The sequence below is a fragment of the Belonocnema kinseyi genome, chromosome 5 (genome assembly GCF_010883055.1).
Source record: "Belonocnema kinseyi isolate 2016_QV_RU_SX_M_011 chromosome 5, B_treatae_v1, whole genome shotgun sequence".
Lineage (NCBI taxonomy): Eukaryota > Metazoa > Arthropoda > Insecta > Hymenoptera > Cynipidae > Belonocnema > Belonocnema kinseyi.
The window spans coordinates 2,165,602-2,183,862 of NC_046661.1; the positions used below are offsets into that span (position 1 = coordinate 2,165,602).

At 34.6% G+C, this 18,261-nt stretch overlaps 1 protein-coding gene across 1 annotated transcript in view; it reads right to left on the reverse strand.

Moving 5' to 3' along the window:
* Positions 1 to 1,034: 1,034 nt before the first annotated feature.
* The window catches only part of LOC117173978 (low-density lipoprotein receptor-related protein 6), a gene marked incomplete at its 5' end in the record, with an annotated part of 73,929 nt that continues 56,702 nt past the window's right edge, over positions 1,035 to 18,261 (reverse strand). Inside the window, 3 exons of the mRNA XM_033362648.1 lie at positions 1,035 to 6,469; positions 14,168 to 14,680; positions 15,775 to 16,866. Coding sequence (XP_033218539.1) covers positions 6,075 to 6,469; positions 14,168 to 14,680; positions 15,775 to 16,866 — 2,000 coding nt within the window. The remainder of the gene's footprint in view (positions 6,470 to 14,167; positions 14,681 to 15,774; positions 16,867 to 18,261) is intronic.

The window sequence follows — 18,261 nt, forward strand, 5'->3', positions numbered from 1 at the left end:
AATGCACCACGAAGAATTTGTAATGCCTACGCCAATGACCCACACTGGGTCTGGGAAACTTGACATTCGTCACGGTAATAAAGATCGAACGTATCTCCGCGAAAAAACATAAACTTTAACAATAATAAACAATGGACATTTTAAAGTAAAGCGATTTTGTTGTTTTCGCATTTTTAACGACCATCGTTTTTAATCCTTAAGCGTGGTTTGGAATTCCGGCTTTCCGTTTTTCGAGAATAAGTCGGCCAACTTCACCTCGGAAATTGGAGATTTACAATCTCAAGCCCACACTTGCAGTGAATTTATTTATAACTTTTTTTATATTTAATAGCAGGTGATTTTTTTAATTTGGTTGCCTTTTGACGCGTAACAAAATTAACAGATTTTAATTTTTTAAGTACTAATTTATTTTCAAAGTATACTCTTGAAAGTTTAAACACATCTAAATTGTTTACTCAAATTTTATTTTGTTTAAATATTTTACTTTAGCCATTTTTCGAAAGATTGAAGTATTTTTAGGTAATACTTTGTTGTCTAAGAATACTCTTAAACGTTTAAACAAGCCGAAATGGTTTAAAAAATGTATTCTATTTTACCGATTTTATGCAAAATAAATAACTTATATCAATTAAATCTGTGAAAAATTGAAAAAAGGCCTTTTGTCCTCTCCATCCGCAAAAAAAAAAGAAACAGAAAAATAGTTTTAAAAAAATTCTTAAGCAATTTCAATTTGTTTAAACATTTATGAGTATTCTTACATAAAATACCTAAAATTATTTTAGTTTTTCGAAAAACGGCAAAAATAAAATTATTTTAATAATTTAGAATTTAAAAAAAAATTACAAGCGTTCCTAGGAAACAAATATGTGCTAAAATATGTAATGCTTTAGAAAATTTTGTGAGATCAAATGCTTCTCCTGCTTACTCTAAAAAAATATAAATCGAGGTTTTTACACATTTCGATTGTTGTTGAGCTGCTCCTTTTAAAGAAACCACCGAAAAAATCTCCGAGCGTTATTATTGCTAATAATTGAGTTGTTAGGTACCCGAGAAATTGGGCTTTCGTTTGTGATTCCATGAAACACCTCCCAACACTCACCACTACACATACCGGTCTCATCTATACCCTGTCCGTGAACCGCGTGTACGACCTATCTCTTTCCGTGAGAATGCAGTGGTAAGTGCAGAGGGAACATTTCGTGAGGCTTCCCTTTCTCATAAAAGTCGCATCTATCGGGTCGACTTCGATCGCTCGCTCTGAAAAATCTCAATTTTCAGAGTAAGCCCCCTTTCTTCGACGCAAGTCCCATATACTTGAACATACAAATAGTATTCAAATAATCGTAGAATTATTTAATTGTTATTATTGATTGAAGAAATGTTCATTTCGCGATGTACCTAAAAAACAAATGTTTAAACAATTGAAAATTAGCTAACAGGTGACTGAGTATTCTTAAATTACAGTTTAAAAATTATTTATAAGAAAAACATTCATACAACGTTAATAATCCGCAATATTACGTAAAATTCAAATTTGTTACTTATGGGGTTTTCTTTGGCATCCCATAAGCATGGCTTCGTCATTCGTCATCAAAATTTATGATTGATTTTTATTCTCTAACAAATTCTGAGCAATATACTGAAATAAGGAAGTATGTGTAACGCATTATCCCGTTTAATCATTAGATTTACAAAAAGCTGACTTTTTCCCATGTTAAATCACGATAAAACTTCATGGTCTTTGCGCGACCCCAAAATATATATCTATTTCGCTTAAATTTTGAGATTTTTTTGGACATTCGAACAAAAATTGGAGGGGGGGGGGGATGAGAATAAAGAAATTCGAAAAATGAAAAATAAGGGTCACCCTAGTGTCGCACCGATGCCTGTATTTCTGTCGAACTTCCAGTCTCTAGCAGTTCAGAATGGCGAACACGGCGAATTATTGCCAAAAAGTCGTGCGGGAACGAGCCATACACGTGTATTATCTAGGATCTACACATATATGCATATAAATCTTTAATATTATGAGTATCATTTTAATACAATTTGAAAAGGAGTACCAATGAGTAACCGAAACGTCCTGTATTCTGAGGAATCTCTCAGATACCTAAACATAACATAAACTAAACATCATTTACTGCAACATACACAGAGAGCGTACAAGCCCAGTCTCAATTTACGCACCGTGTCCAGGCTCGGCTCCCTCATTGCGGAAAACCACTTCTCCATATGCGTCGGATCTACGCTACGAGAGAATTGAGCCTAGGTTCGGTGCACAACTTCAAACTGGGTCTATTCGGCGACCTCTAACTCTTTTAATATCAATAAAAGAAGTGAATAATTCATTTTAAAATAAATGCATGGATGTTCACGAGCATTTTTTGATTGGGTTAATAAAAAAATAATAACCTACATACGTAAAATGTTTAAAAACACAACGCTGCATGGTATTTCGCAAGTATAATAAGTAAATCATCGTAGTGGCCATTTTATATTAAAAATAATATTAAGCATTATAAACCTGGAGCTCCTATTTAACATCTTTTTACATCACCAGAATACAAAATGTGACCAAGGGGTAATATTTTAGGGGTACCCATTCTTTTAAAAACAAAAATAAGAGAGCGTTTGTATATTATATTAAATAAGGGAAACGAAAATTACTACATAATTGTGCTGCTTAATAAAATTAGACTATGGTAATAACAAATTATTGTGCAATAACGCTAATCAAAAAAAGAATACTCGCTTTTTGAATGTTTATTCATTTAGTCATATTTTTTTAGAAAATCAGATCCTATTTAATAGGAATAGTGCGAAAAGATGAAAGAATTATATTGAGTATTTAAAGATACTCCAGTTTGTTTTTAGTTCAGTAACAAGGTGAAGAACATGCTTCATAAGATTATTTAGGTTTCTGACCATCAGAACAATAAAAAATTTGTTTTGTCTCTAAAATTTAAGAAAAATTATTTTTAATGGTTAAAAAGCTCATTATTCTCGAAAATGACGCAAAATATGAACAGTACTTCACGATCCGAACTTTTCTATTTCCTGAAATCTATAAAAATATACTTTTACCAAATGCCTATCTAATGTATTTCAACCAATCTTTCCCAAAAATATAAAACTTCGATAAAAATCGGCTAAAATAGGACTTAGTTTAACGAGCTCCAACATATTATTTTTTTAAATTTTTGTTTCTAATTCAGCAGCAATATTGAAGTAAATGCTAATTTAATGTATTATATACATACATAATTGATTAACAATTTTGAATTACGAACAATTATTCATATTTGGAGTCATTTAAAAAAAATGATATTTTTCATTGTCAAAAATTATTTTTCTTCAATTTGAGAGATGAAAATCAATTTTTCTTTACTTTAAAATCACGAACCTTGATATTATCATGGAACATTCCCTTTAAATTGTTATTAAACTAAAACAAACAGTTTTAAGAATAAAATGTTGAAGTTATAGATTTCAGGAAGAAAACAAATTTTAAACCATGAACTGATATTCATATTTTGCGATGATTTTCTTAATGAGTTTTTAAATTGTAAAAATAAAAAAATTGTTTTTCCCAAAAATGCCTAGTACGCTTCATATCTTCCTTGGCTTAAAATAACAAGGGGGCATCCGAAAATATTTACTGAAGACAAACTGGATGTGAACGCAAGTATAGGTGTAGGAGCAGATCGTTTCCAAAAAAAGTAGAAGAAGGAGCATCCTAATGATCAATAGCTCAATACATAAGAAGAGGGGTATTAATTTAATTCTGAAACCAATTTTGTCATGAAAGACTGAAAAGTAAGTTGATGGTATCATTCGCCGATTTTGATGAATCTTTGCACATTATAGAGCTATACAAAATAATCAACTAATATGGTGAATAAATTTAGAGGCTTGAAAATCGAAATTTTATATTTACAAAGTCATTTACATAGTCTACATTTCAGACTGGCACCAGTCTCTTTTCAAGACCACGTCCAAAAATCCGATCAAAGTAATCGGAGTACGTATAATGCCTAATATTAAAAACATTAGAAATAACAAAGTCGTGACAATTTAAATCTGCAATAATCAAAAATGGATGAATTCATGAATGTGTTTTTCTAATTAATAATATAGATAAATATGTTACTCCGACTGTAGATGAGCCTGAACTAAAGAGATTGATAAGAAAAGTTACCTTAAAATCCAGTTTTTAACATTTGTCTTTAAAATAGGTTTTATTGCTGCTGCTTTTCTAAAGTTTGAGGCCTATAACCTCATGAGTTCAGTTTTTTTGTCTTTAAACGTTCTGTTATCGCATACCATTGTTTTGTATATTATAGAGAAATCTGATATATTACCTTTGATTCTTTTAGCCCAATCCATTTGTTTTACATTAATTTGTGAAAAACTTACGTTTATTTGTGAAAAAAGCGCAGCGATACGAGTTTTTCCGAAGCTTGAAAGGGACTACAGAGATAGAGGGGGTTTGCTCCCTAGATAATCCTGTTATTCTGGCGATCGAGAGAAACAAAAGTAAGGGTAAGATCCAAACGATTATACACATAGTTTAAAATAAGAAATCATAAAATTTACGTACACGAACTCATCGATTTGTGATTATTTCAGATATAAATGGTCATGACGTTGTTATATTTAATATTTTTAAATATTTAGAATTATAATCCAATTCTTTTTATCATATTTTTCAAATTCTCGACTTTGTATTAGGCAAATGGTAAGTGACCATTATAAGGTGATTATTCATCAACATTTAAACATTGGTCGCCAAAGGTTTTATATCATAATCGACGAATTTTTGTTTTATTTCGAAAAAAGCACCGTTTGGAAAATTTGGATAAAAAATGTCGATTTTTTTACCTATTTATGATCAGAAACCTGAAAACCCCCTAGTAACCGGTTTGCTAAAAATCTTGATAACATAAAGCTTCTAGCAACTTGAAATCGCACGTGAACTTAAAACTTTTAAGGAAATCAAAACGATTGGAGTAGTTGATAATTGTTGAAATTTTAGGAAAACTATCAACCCGACTAAAGCCGATTGAGCTAAGTTTGAACCGATTCAAAACCGAACAATCTCGACTGCACTCGTTCGAACTTCCGAGTTGTTTGCACACCCCATCTAATGCTCAATATGTGTAGATACTTGAGAAGTCATTTAACACTTAAAAAAAAGTCTAATTCCCTCTTTTGTGCGCAAAATTTCTGTCTGTTTCCTATAAACTTATGCTTATATGGCTTCCTATGTGAAATTCTCACCTTTCCACCGGGATCATTGATCATTTCTATCAATATACTCCACATTAATTAGCTAGTGTTACAAGACATTCTTCGGATTTATTTACTTACTTTATTTATCACCTAATTTACCTCGAAGCAATGAGATTTAGAATAAATAAATCAGATTATATTTTAGATTATAACAAATGTTATCATGCATAAGAAAATTGAGTTATCCTAATGTAAATGTGTCTAATGAAATATAGATGGAGTTTAATTCTGAAAAGGAGCTCACCATAATATAGATAACAAATGCCTGTTTAGGGCTTTTCGAGAAATTTAAAATTTAGCGCCACAGGACGGAGTCCTGGGAGGGGAAGGGGTCTCCCCCATTTTTATCCATTTCGGAACAATAATTTAACATATTTTTCGACAACTTTGACAAACAAACGTTTCTCTTAGACGTAAGATTGAATTTTTAGGTTTATAAAGTTTCCAAGTTCCTGGATTAGGAGCGCGTTTTTGCATATGGCAGTAACGTTAGGTTATCAAGTGGGTCCATGGGATTTAGCTAATAGCCATAGGGATGGCAGGAGTTCCTATACGTTCCATGATTGCTAAAACACCACATAATTCTTTCTCCGGTGGGTAAACGGGAACTTACCACTCGCAAAATAAGCGGCGTAAGCGTTCATTTTAAAAAAGTGTATACATCCTAAACTGTGATATGTAACGTGATAAAAAAATTGGGTTGGTTTTCTATATAATACGATCTATTCGATATTTTTTTATTAAAATTAAGCCTTATGGGTAGCTACTAAAATTTTTAGATCTCAATAGTCTTTTTTTTTTAAAGAGGGAACGGGTGAAGGCGGCGGGGGCAAAGGATGAAAATAAGTAGATGACCTAGAGCTTGGCGAAGGTGGGCAACTTATCGCAACATCACTGTGGTAAACAGATCTTGGTGTGGGTGGTGGAGGAAAAGGTTCTGCTTCATATCTCCATCGTATAGGATAATTACTATCAGATTCATCACAGACATCTGTACTGCATGGGGTTGGCGGTGGTGGCGCATTCATACTTCTATAATGCCTGTATGGTCTACACCTCGAAGCGTTGCTGCTTGAACATCTTGTGGAATTAGCTGTTGTTGCAGGGCTAGGAGGTGGATTTAATGTTTCTTGTGGATACCCGCCTGTAGAGCTGCCGCGCGTAGAACTCGAGGCACCTATAAATTTAATTCAAGTCATAAATAAAAACTTTGTAGAAAAATAAATAATAAATATCATAAACACGTCCTGTATGAAGCTTCCATAATGTTAGTATAATATACAAAAATTTATACCAAACAAGCTTTTAAATCTCATTTTTAATTTGAGTTAACTGGCATTATAATAAACATTATCCACTCAAGATATGTTTTTTCATCTCAATCCTAAGATTTATCACAGTAGCGATGAAGAAAAAAACGTGAACCTATTCAGTGCGTTACTAACAGTAATCGTGTAAAAATATTCGCATGTCGGAAAAAATCAGATAGTAAAAGTTCAAAGAGTGATATCAGTGTATCGTGGGTGTATAGGTTAAACAAAATCGAGTTATTCAATGAAATAGATTGATGTGTCTAAAACCGCTAATAAACTGCACAAAAAAGCAAGAAGTTGAGTTGCAAAGGCCGAGACCGTTTCTAATAGTAATGAAAGTAGTTGTGAATCACCGGGAAATACTGATAGTGAAGTGAAAAATTGAAAATAAACTCATAGCAGTTATTGACGACGAAATTACATCACTACTAAATATGTTTGAAGAGTTCGAGCGAGAAAGCGATGATTTAGATGAGTATATTAAACGCTTGAAATTACATTAATTGGTAGCGGGTGTTACAAATTTCAAAATGAAGGCAGCTGTGTTTTTGACAAAATTGGACAAGGAAGTATGCTAGGGCGTATTGAAAAAATTTAATATTTTGCAATCGTTTCTGGTTAGGGCTAAAAAGTTTCTGGTATGTGCCAAATAACCCCCAAAAAATTGGGTTCTAAAAAAAATGTCTACAGTTCTCGCAAGGTAATGCCAAAATAGGGAATAACAGTAGATTTCTCATCATCAAGCGGTAGAAAAAGCATATTGCATCCAAATATATACATGGTTTGTGTAGGCCAAATAGAATAACGTCCAGTATTCGCGCGTTCTTAATAAATTGACAGATAATAATGAAATTCACGAAATTTGGCAGATTTCCTATTAGTCCTATTAGTCAAGGATACAAGTTGTTATTTTTAATTCAAATAACCAGTGAAATGGAAGGGATAAATCCAGTGCTGTAGATACGCAGTACCCCGGAAGGTGTCTTAGGGCGACTGAATGTAAAGTCAAATGCAGTAATTTGGAATTTAAACAATTAATATATTAGCAGTAAAAGAATGCATAAGTTTTACATATAACCAAAGTACACAATATTTTCTTTGAAGAAAGTTGGAAATAAATCTTCGAAGCCAATAGTTTCATGGAAAATAGGTTTATTCTGAAAAATTCTTAAAATATTAAACCTTCAATCAAAAATAATTTGTAAAAGGAGTTGTTCGGAATATAATTTTTTGATATAATAATTACAATGAATTTTGTACATAAAATGTCGGGTAAAAGTTGGTTACAATTTGAAACATGCTAATTAATTTCGTTAAAAAATGTTGTCTAACTTATTAGCATTAATTAGATATTAAATCTACTTCTTGTAATTTCGATCTCTAAATAAATTTCAAAAGTTACAATCAAAGCGCAAAGAATGTAATTAACGTGAAACATGTTAATTGCATAACCCGTTTGTATGAGAGGAAAATCAGCAAAATTTTCAACTCCAACAAGTTTATTGCAATCGAGAATTTTAAAGCCTTTTTTATTGAACTATTTAATTCCGCTAGAATATGAAATAAAAGGGGCAATTACATTCTCCACACTACATTACTGTATTGCAATAAATTCACATTCAATATATAAACTTTTCTAAATATTGAAGGGCAACGATTTCAACATTTTTTTAATATTAGCTTACACTTGACAAAGAAATAGTCAAAATTATTTGAAATCAGGATCTTGCAACACACCTATTTAAAGTTATGGCGCTTATCGAGTTCCTTTATTTATGATTGTAAAGTAAAATGTAATAATACATTAACTATTCATATTTTGAAATTGTTGAAATATTTATAAAATAATTTTCCTGTCGTAAAAAGATATAATTTTTCAAGTTCAGGATATCAGTTAACATTTCTAGTTGAATTTCACAGCATTAGAATAAAATTATTGCATTTCAAATTAGTCGTCTTAAAGCACCAACTTCAAAAGTTATCTGCGGTACTGAATTCTGCCATGTACGTCACGTGGCACGCGCCACGAACAACCACAAAGTCTTTCCAGCAGCGAGTGGAGGTTGGTGGTGGGGTTAAAATCCCAAATCACTTTTTGTGCAGTTATCACGATTCTTGGAACTCAAACATGTGGTGATTGAATCGAACTCCCCTCTCTTGAAAGGCCTGCCGCATATTGTCAGATGTACATTTTCAGTATAGTCGGTATTAAAAATATTTTATGATCTCACGCCATAATTTTAAACATAAATATCGGAATATAAGGCAAAATAATAAAATTTGACATAGAACCTCTATTAACACACTTCTCTAATTTGGAAAACGTTCTATAATTTTATAAGTAATCCCGATTGATCATATTTGAGTATGCTTAAATATGTTTGAAAAGTTGTATGAAAAAAGAAGAACTTTCCATCTTTTTTGTGATTTCAAGGTTAGTACTGGTAAAAGTAAAAACTGTTTGGAGCAAAACTTCGATACCAATAATTTTAGATCAAAGAATACTGAAAATGATCGAAAGCAGTCATAGTGCAGTTTCCAATTTTAAAAAGTCATATTTTAGAGACCAAAATAACCTAATCTTCCTGGGCAACTTAAATTTTTTCAAAACGCGAGGACTTTTCGATATATCGATGATGAAGAATCTATAAAAAAAAACGACAAAAACTGGAAATTCCATTGCACAACGTTCGCAACATTCTAATTGGAGAATCCTCAAACCATGACACATGTGAGGATGAAAACGATGATGCGGCTAAAGAGGAAGATAAGGAAGAAGATTGGATTCCAGGTTGCACTCCATAAAAGGACAAACCAGAATAAAGTGACCCATATTTGCGACAGTTTGTGATAGATTCGAAGAGGGAAACAGATTTGCCGCGGCATTGGCTTCTTCAATTATGCGCGATATTAGTAAATACGTTCGTGAATTAAATACCTAGTGTTTAACAAGGGTAAAGTGTATCGTGAAAGGAAAAAAACTCGTCAAGAACTGCAAATGGAAGATTTTTCGTCAGGTTCTAAAATGAAAGCGTTTTACTTTGACGGTAGAAAGGACCAGACTAAAGTTTTCAAGGCGACAGATGACGGGATATTGCGGCAATCATCAAAGGTAGAAGAGCAAATATCTTTAATTCAAGAACCTTATAGTTTATACTGAGGACATACAACTCCATCAGCATCAAATGCTGAATGCACCTTAGTGTTATATTAGATTGTTTCTTAGAGAAAGCGATGGACCTCTCTGAATTAGATTGTGTCGGATGCGTTGGGTGCTCTACTAATATTGGAAAAAGCAATGCCATTATAAGAAAATTTGAGAGGTCTTTAGAAAGATCGTTACAATAGGTTGTTTGTGGGCTTCATGGAAATGAATTGCCATTTAAGCATTTATTTTAGAAACTCGATGGTAAAACTTCTTGACCTCATAGATACTCTGGTCCTATCGGTGAATCTTTAACGTTATGCGAATATTTACCAATTATGAATTTGAATGCAAGGTGGCTCACAAGACCGAGCAGAACGCTCCGAAAGTATATCGGAACAGAAAATCCCTCTTTCAAATTGCTAGTTCTTGTCACTTTCACCATGCGCGTTTATGTTTCCATGTGCTTTGAAATCAAGTGCGATTTAACTATCAAAGACGCTCCCAAACATTTGTGGACAAGTATCAAAATGATTAGGTACCTTAAAGATGATCTCCGAGATACCATTGATAACGTAATCCAAAATAATGGATATTTCGCTCACCCAGAAAATCTTCTCCTTTCAATGTTTTGTTATGAAAGGCAAAAATTACGTCAGATAGATACTCAGACAATTCGAGATTCCAAAGAATTCTACGTGAAACTCATTGAATGGAACAATTGCGTCGTGGCAGAACCTCCTTTAACCAAATCGATGACGAAAGATTTGCAGAATTTGAAAGAGGAAGAGAAATGCTCTACTCTTCAAGGAAGTTTTTGACCTTCCATGTCACACTCAAGCTGTTTAGAGTGCGTAAAAGGACGTGACTGCTTTAGCTAGTTCAGGCTTACTGATCCGACCAAAGAGACGGTCTCCTTAGAGCGCAATTCAAGAGCAGATTCATATTTCTAGTTTTCGAAAGTGAACATCAATTCAAGATCTAAGACGTAATTTTTCGTAAGGCAATTTAGCAAAATATTTAATGATATTATTAAGTAACAGATAAATACTCAAGACCAAAATATAATACACAACTTACATTCTTTATCTGAATTAAAAATAATAATTTTGAACTTATATTAGTAAAAAGTATATAATACTTTTTGAAGTTTATGATTATCTGTCACCTTAACATGAGTCAGCGACCTCGGGAAATTTTTCTAGTGGTCCTGCAATAAGCGTGTATATATGTGACTATAATTTGCAATTTTGCCGCTTATCCACATAAGAAATAACCATTCTTGAGCTGGTTATGTTTAAAAATACCGAAAAATTCATGAGTTTTACGATTATGTATCAATCGAATAAGAGCGCGTGAATACTGGACAATATGCAATTTTGTTACCACTAACCGGACCTTCACCAACTACTTAAGGAGAAAGTAATACCGACTACTAATATATCTATAAAACGAAGTAAATTTCCTCAATTAAAGCTCGAACACAGTCAAAGTATATATATGAATTTACTAAGAAATTGAAAAGAGAAGCGGTGCGATCTAAATTCACAGCAGAAATTGAAGCACGTATGGGACGATTCATTACTGTTTTATTTGACGAAAATAGAAAATTCGAGGTGTTTAAAGCAAAACCAACAACATCTAATAAGGTTCGACTAATCGCTACAGCAACCGAGGATGCTTTAATTAGTGCAAAATATGTAACCATTAATACGCTTCTTGGGCTACTTCAATATAAAATCAACAGGCCCAGGATCCTTTCAAAGGGTAATTGAACAAGATCTACGTGGTATTGAGGGTATCTGGTTCTTTATAGACAATATTATTATAACGGGTAAAAATGAAGAATAACATTTAAAAAGACTTAACAAACTTTTATCTCAATTGCAAGCATGCATTGCAGAGTATAGACTAATTCCACTTATGGCCAGTCTATAAAAGAAAGTTTAAGTACGTAAATTTGTAGCAAAAACATAATTTTGTAGTCGATCGGGAGGAGCATAAACGAGAAATAATAAGCGAACGGATATTTCAGTAATTATAAGCTTATTCAGTTTACATTGACACGTTGCTTGACTCGGCCTGTTTTTTTCCGCTCGCTCGCATGTGCGTTTCGATCACTGAAAAGGGGAGGATCTCATGCAAGATAACTAACCAGAGCGCGAGTTCAAAACTGAATCTTCCCGGTAACGAGTTTTAGAAGGTTCTCGACTTCTGGTAAAATCCTGTTTCGGGAAGCTTCGAGAAATGTAAATACAAACTATGTCGCACAGTTCGGCCGTCATCACGTTGAGCCATCCTGGCGAAATAAAGAAAATAGAATGCTCAAAAATAATCATCACATGTAATTTAATTGCCGCCATTATGATAAGGTTTTATTTAACTGGCAGCACACGTTCCAGTATAAGGTTTTTGAGTCACTTATTTTTTTGTCCGAGAGACTAATTTTTTCGAATTCCTTAAGCAAGTCCTTTTTTGATTATAAGTTCATTAAACGAACTTGGTTTCGTAATAGTTTATAGTTCACTGCGTCAACCAAATAATCGATTAGATCTTCGTCGAGGATTGGTACACGGTTCGCGAGGATAATTTTCTCATGGAAATAGTTTGCGAATGATTCACTGGTCTGAGATACTCAATGACAAATGCTCTGCCCTCGAGTGAAACCAGCTAAGAGCTCTGCCTTTTAAACGCGAGCTAATCAGGACCTTAGTCGCCCTATCGCCGAGATCGCAAACCGTCTTTAGGGCTAATAGCAGTTGTTTCCAGTTCAAGAAAGTATTTTCGGTGCCGTGTAACTCAACTAGGAGGTCTTTATCATCCGAATTCAACCACTCGACGAGGATGAACCATTTGAGGCAGCGGCCAATGATGCCCCTGGCGAAGCCGCCCCAATCTGTCGCTCTCATCTCAAAAGATCTCGTTCCCGTTCCATATCAGCTGAGACATTGGCGTTATTTATATCTTTGCTGGGATCATCGACGCGATTCTCGTACTGTTATGCAGCTTCGGTTTCTTCTCTGCACATCAGCAATTATTCGTTCGTCTTCGCACCTTTATTGATCCAACGCTCTTTGCTCATCTAAAGCTGTTTGTTCTTCTAAAGCTCTTAGTTCATTTAGACCTCTTTGGTCATATAAAGCTATTTGTTTTCAGAAGCTCGCTCTTCTGCGAGTATCTGCTCTTCAGATATCCTATGTTCTTATGCGTCCAGAGCATCCCAGATGTTCGAATCGATGCTGTCAACTGAGTTATCAACTCTGGTTTGTTACCCGAAATTGACAGACCTCTAAAGCGCAAAAATTATTTTAATTCGACCAATATGTATTCGTTATGATCACTGTCTCTTGGAAGCATTTTTTCAGAACTCGACACACGATTTCCAAGAAAAAACACAAAAACTTTCACCTGTAATTTTCTTTTCCTCTCACACCGAAAGAACCAAAGGTGCTATGCACAAAGCAATGGAATTTTCGTATTATCTTACACAGAGAAAATGGGTATGCACACAGCGACCGATTTTGTCTTTGTCTCGCACAGAGAATTCAAACTTCTACGTGCACAGCTGCACAATTTTCAACTCACGCATGCCGAAATCCCTTTTCAACTATACAAAGCAAGGACGGCAAAGCAAATCACGCATTCACGGTCCGTTCGGCACATAGCTACGGAAAAAACTAAAAATTTACTCTTGTTCGATCCGCGTTCCCGACTCTCGCTAATCCCACTTCTAATGATGTAATCTGTGGGGAAAAGGATAAACGACATACAATAAGCGAACTGATATTTCAATAATTATAAGTGTATTCAGTTTACGTTTACACGTTGCTTGTTAGAACTAGGCTGACTAAAACATTTTCTCACATTCGCTCGCAAGCGCATTTGGACGGTTGGAAAGGGGAGGGCCTCATGAAAGATAACCCATCAGAGCACGAGCTCAAAAATAAATATTCGCGGAAACGAGTTTTAGAAGGTTCTCGATTCCTCGATTCCGAATGCAATAGAAGAAAATATACAATGTAAAGTTCCATTGTTTTTAGTGAGGCCTGTCGCAAAAAAAGGTAGAGACATGAGAGCAAAAAAGGGGAGAAAGTCGAAAGCCAGAACAAGAGGAATATTGAAGAGACAAAAAAGAGAGAGAGACCGGGAGATCAGTCTTTCGCTTCTAGGTTCGTATGATTGGCTAAGGGGTTGCTTATGCGTCTAACGTGACTGGGATTTAAATACTTATCATGAAAATAAATTAACTTGTGATATGAAAGTACCAATGTTTCATTGTATCCATGAAGTTTTCCGCTATGCAATCCTCCTCATTTTATACTCAATTAATATTTGATTTTCGAGCTGTCCACTTACAAAATGAACATGCCTGAAATTTCTTTTAGAAGACAGATTCATCGATTATAATAATAAATACCTGTTATATGGCTGCGATCGTAGCTTGATATTATGCTGCTTCCATTTAAAGCGGACATTCTGATTGTATCCAATCCAGGTTTAAGTTCCTTCCTGCTATTCTTTTGTGCAGACATGGGCTTAACAATTCGACTTGGTTTCGGAGAAAGTGGATCTCCTGCGGAGTCGTGTAGAATATCTGGTAGATCGCTATTAGCTGAAATTCTTTTACGACAATAGTAAACAGAAACTCCTCCACCGGCCAAAACCAGCAACACTGCTAAAATTACGACGATATAGGTACTTTTTCCCGAGTCGAATACCAGTCTTGAATCTCGTTGACGATTATTTGCAGAGGCACAAGCAGAAGTATTCTCATCACTTCCATCTGCACAGTTCTCCCAACCATCACAGACAGTAGATTTGGAAATGCAAATGCCCGTGACCTTGCACTGAAACTGTTCTGGTCGGCAACAATTTGCCTCGTCAAACGCATCAGAGCAATGTGCCATTCCGTCGCAAACCCAGCTTCCATCTGTGTGAAAAAAAATTCAAATTGAATTAAGTTGAAGATCCGGATTTTAAATCTTCAATTATAGACAGAATTTTTATATAAACTCGGTGAAAATATGGGGCGTTTCACATGAGTTGTACCTAACTGAAGATTAGTAGACTATTGCACGAAAACATATATAATTGTGGAATGTTGCCAATCCAACAGAAAGTACACAAAAAATCAGAAAGATGCTAAAGTATCGTGAAGAATGTGTGAATGTAATTTAATGTGATATCATTATACGAGCACTAAAAGAAATTTAAATTGAATATACTGATATATATTTTCTACTGTTGTACATTTGGAGATTTGTCGTTTTTTTCAAATATGACTGCCACAAAATGGAATGTAAATATTTTTTAAATGGATATAAAAACACAGAAATTAATCTTGATACGAAAACTGTTTTGAGATGGAAAAATATTGGTTTATTTCATGATGCGTCTAAAGTGCCTTTATCAATATTCGTATGCTTTCTCCTAGATTTATATCCTGTTTTGAATGTAAAACTCAAAAGATGTATTTTCGACCCAAATTAATGACAGTGGCAGATAAATTAATATTAGTTTTACCGCTACGCCACAATTTGCTTAATAGAGTTTTTGCATAATATACAAAAGATTGCATTTTTCAGTTATAAATTACATACTGTTTACATTGATGAAAGAAAATGTGATTTAAATACTTCATTTCGGAAAAAATTGAAAAATAAATTCGTAATATTTTTATTTTTACAAGGAAATTGAGTTGTTAAATCTCTTCTACCAATCAGCGAAAAAAACCGAACGTTGATTTTAATGGCCTTATTGAATAACTTCCGAATCTCGAATAAAAAAAGTTGAAACAGTTAAAGGATTTGTTGGCGCGGCACTTATGTCGACCAGTAACTTTATTTGCATGTTAAAAACTGTACAGACTTTAGAATGAAATAAAAGTCAGAGATTTCACGAAAAATTGTTTTTTATAGTCAAAATAGTTATTTATTTGAATAACTTAGGTTAAATTTGAAAAACAAATGAATGTTTATTTGCAGCGATCCTTCTCTCTCATAGTTATAATTTTGTATTGCTTACCGATGCACTGGCCATTTTGACATCTAAACTGGTCATGCCCACAAGCTGGGCAACTCAATTCGTCACTACCATCAGGACAGTCGTCTTGGCCATCACATTTCCATGTAGAAGGAATGCACTTTTGAGCAACAGCGGAATTTGGTGCTGCACAAGTAAAATGTTCTGCACCGCAGGCAGGGGCTTCTCTACAAGTTCTTCCATCTTCACTTAAAACCAGAGACTGGGGGCATGAACATCGCAAAGCAGAATTTCCAATGCAAAGATGGGAACATCCACCGTAATCGTGTGAAGGACTACAAACATGTGATTCCATGACATGATCATCCGGTGCTTTTATAGTTATAAGGTCAGTAAGAAGACGATACATCATAATATTTCTGTTAGAACCAGTACTTTTTTCAACGCGTTCAATTGTTTGAGTGCTGCGGTCGTACCAATAAACATAATTAAAAAGGACAGACAAGTGTCCAATAGAGCTTTGACCAGTGTTAACAAGAATTCTACGATTAGCTCCTGTAATATCTGCAACTTCTATGTATTTTCCATGTAACCAGTAAATTCGATTCGCGACTGTATCAATTGTAAGGCTGGAGGGTGGTTCTAGATTAGAAGCAATGATTCTCCTTTCTTTTCCATCCATTTTACTTAATACAATTTTTGACATTCCACCGATATCTGTCCAAACAAGTAATCTCATTTCCGAATGAACAGCAATATATCGTGGTTTTTCACCTTCACCTTTCACTACAACTCCCACATTGGAAATATTATCGAGCCTGGTGATGTTTATAGCGTCATGAGTCGCACATGACCAAAAAAGAAGTCTTCCTATGGGATCTAAAGCCAAATCAAAAGTATGTCCATATCCACCTGCTACCACGACTGATGCGTGTGTTTTATTTTCCAGGGCCTTTCGAATAGCAAAACTACGCCCATCAATCCAATAAATTTGTTGAGTAATTGGATCAAACTCAATAGACCGAATATTCTTCAATCCTTGAACTCGAAGTATAACATCTGGACAATCGTTTACGTCGGGTAGGAACCGGCCAATTAAATTACGACTGCTATATATCATAAAGTTAGTCGGAGCTGAAACGTAAAATAAATAATTCTTTATTGTATACGCATGTATTAATAATTTCAGGCTAAAAAATTAGTAAATACAATACATACAGAAAAAACAGAATATTATGTGGTATGCGGCAAAGGGCTCGAGGTGACAAAAATTATTCGAGCCAAAAACAGTGTTTGCATACATCTCATATGATGTTTTTTTCCCGCCAGGCATGAAAACTTTGCATATTGAAGGTTGTTTTCGGTCCGCGTTTTTTACGATAGCTAAAATGCACACATCTAACTACGAGTTAAAACTGTTGTTTAAAGTCTTTACCAGGCAGTTCGAAGTGCGCATCTGACAGTTGCTGCAAAAATTGCTGTCCACGGTCGTATACAAAGGTCCGGAGACTCGTGGAGGAAAATGTTCCCTTATGGAAGCTTCGGGTTAATACAAAAAGTTGCCACTAGGGGGCGTATTAGTACAGTAGTGGCGGTTTAATTTGAAATTTGAATGTTATAAAATCAGTGTTTTAATCATGATGGTTTCTCACCATTTCTTAAACGCGGATGATTCAAAGGAGCGCGATAGATACTTCGGCCTTCTTATTCATATTTTACGCACTCTCTAATAATATTCTCATCGGAAAAATGCATTTCACATAAACGTGCTGTAGATCGGAAAACAATAATACGGGGCACACAAGATTCCCATTCTCTTCGGAGTATAGGATCATTGGGCACTTTGAACGTAGATATATTTCCTATAAATTTGTTACTGTTTCCTTCGCACTTCGGACTACATCAATATTTTTTTTGTGTCAGCGTCACTTCGATTTTGAAGCTCGAAAACGTGTTTACATTTTCAAATTTTTTACTACTCAATTAGTCTGTCATGTCGCGTGGTGGCAGGATCGAGAAACGTTTTGGCTTACGTAAGGGAACATCCCCCACCACGACAGCCCCCGGACCTGTGTATACGACCGTGGTGCTGTCTATATGAAGTGCTACTTTATTGGCCAAAAACAAGCTTCATAAAGTGACTTTCTCATGCTTGTTCCAGAAAATAGTATAATATGTGCCTGAAAACGTAGGTAAAGGCAATACGAAGGCTTCAATGGCCCCCAGCTGTGCACATTGAGACAATTAGACTCAGATAAAGGATTTCCGCAGTTGTGACAAAGCTGAGTATATTTGACCTCATGGTCTGAAATCTACTCTGTCGGCCAAAAAAGAAAAGTAGTAACTATATTTTTGATGAGCTCCCTGCCATCCTCAAGCCAAGGTTTATTTGAAGCGAGGAAAATTTAATGGCATCCCTGAAGATCTTGAGCTCGTTGATAGACGCGCCATACGACACCTTTGCGCTGGAGAGACTTATACATACCTGGGCGTGCCACAGAGCCGCATTCAGGATGTGACATCTATAAA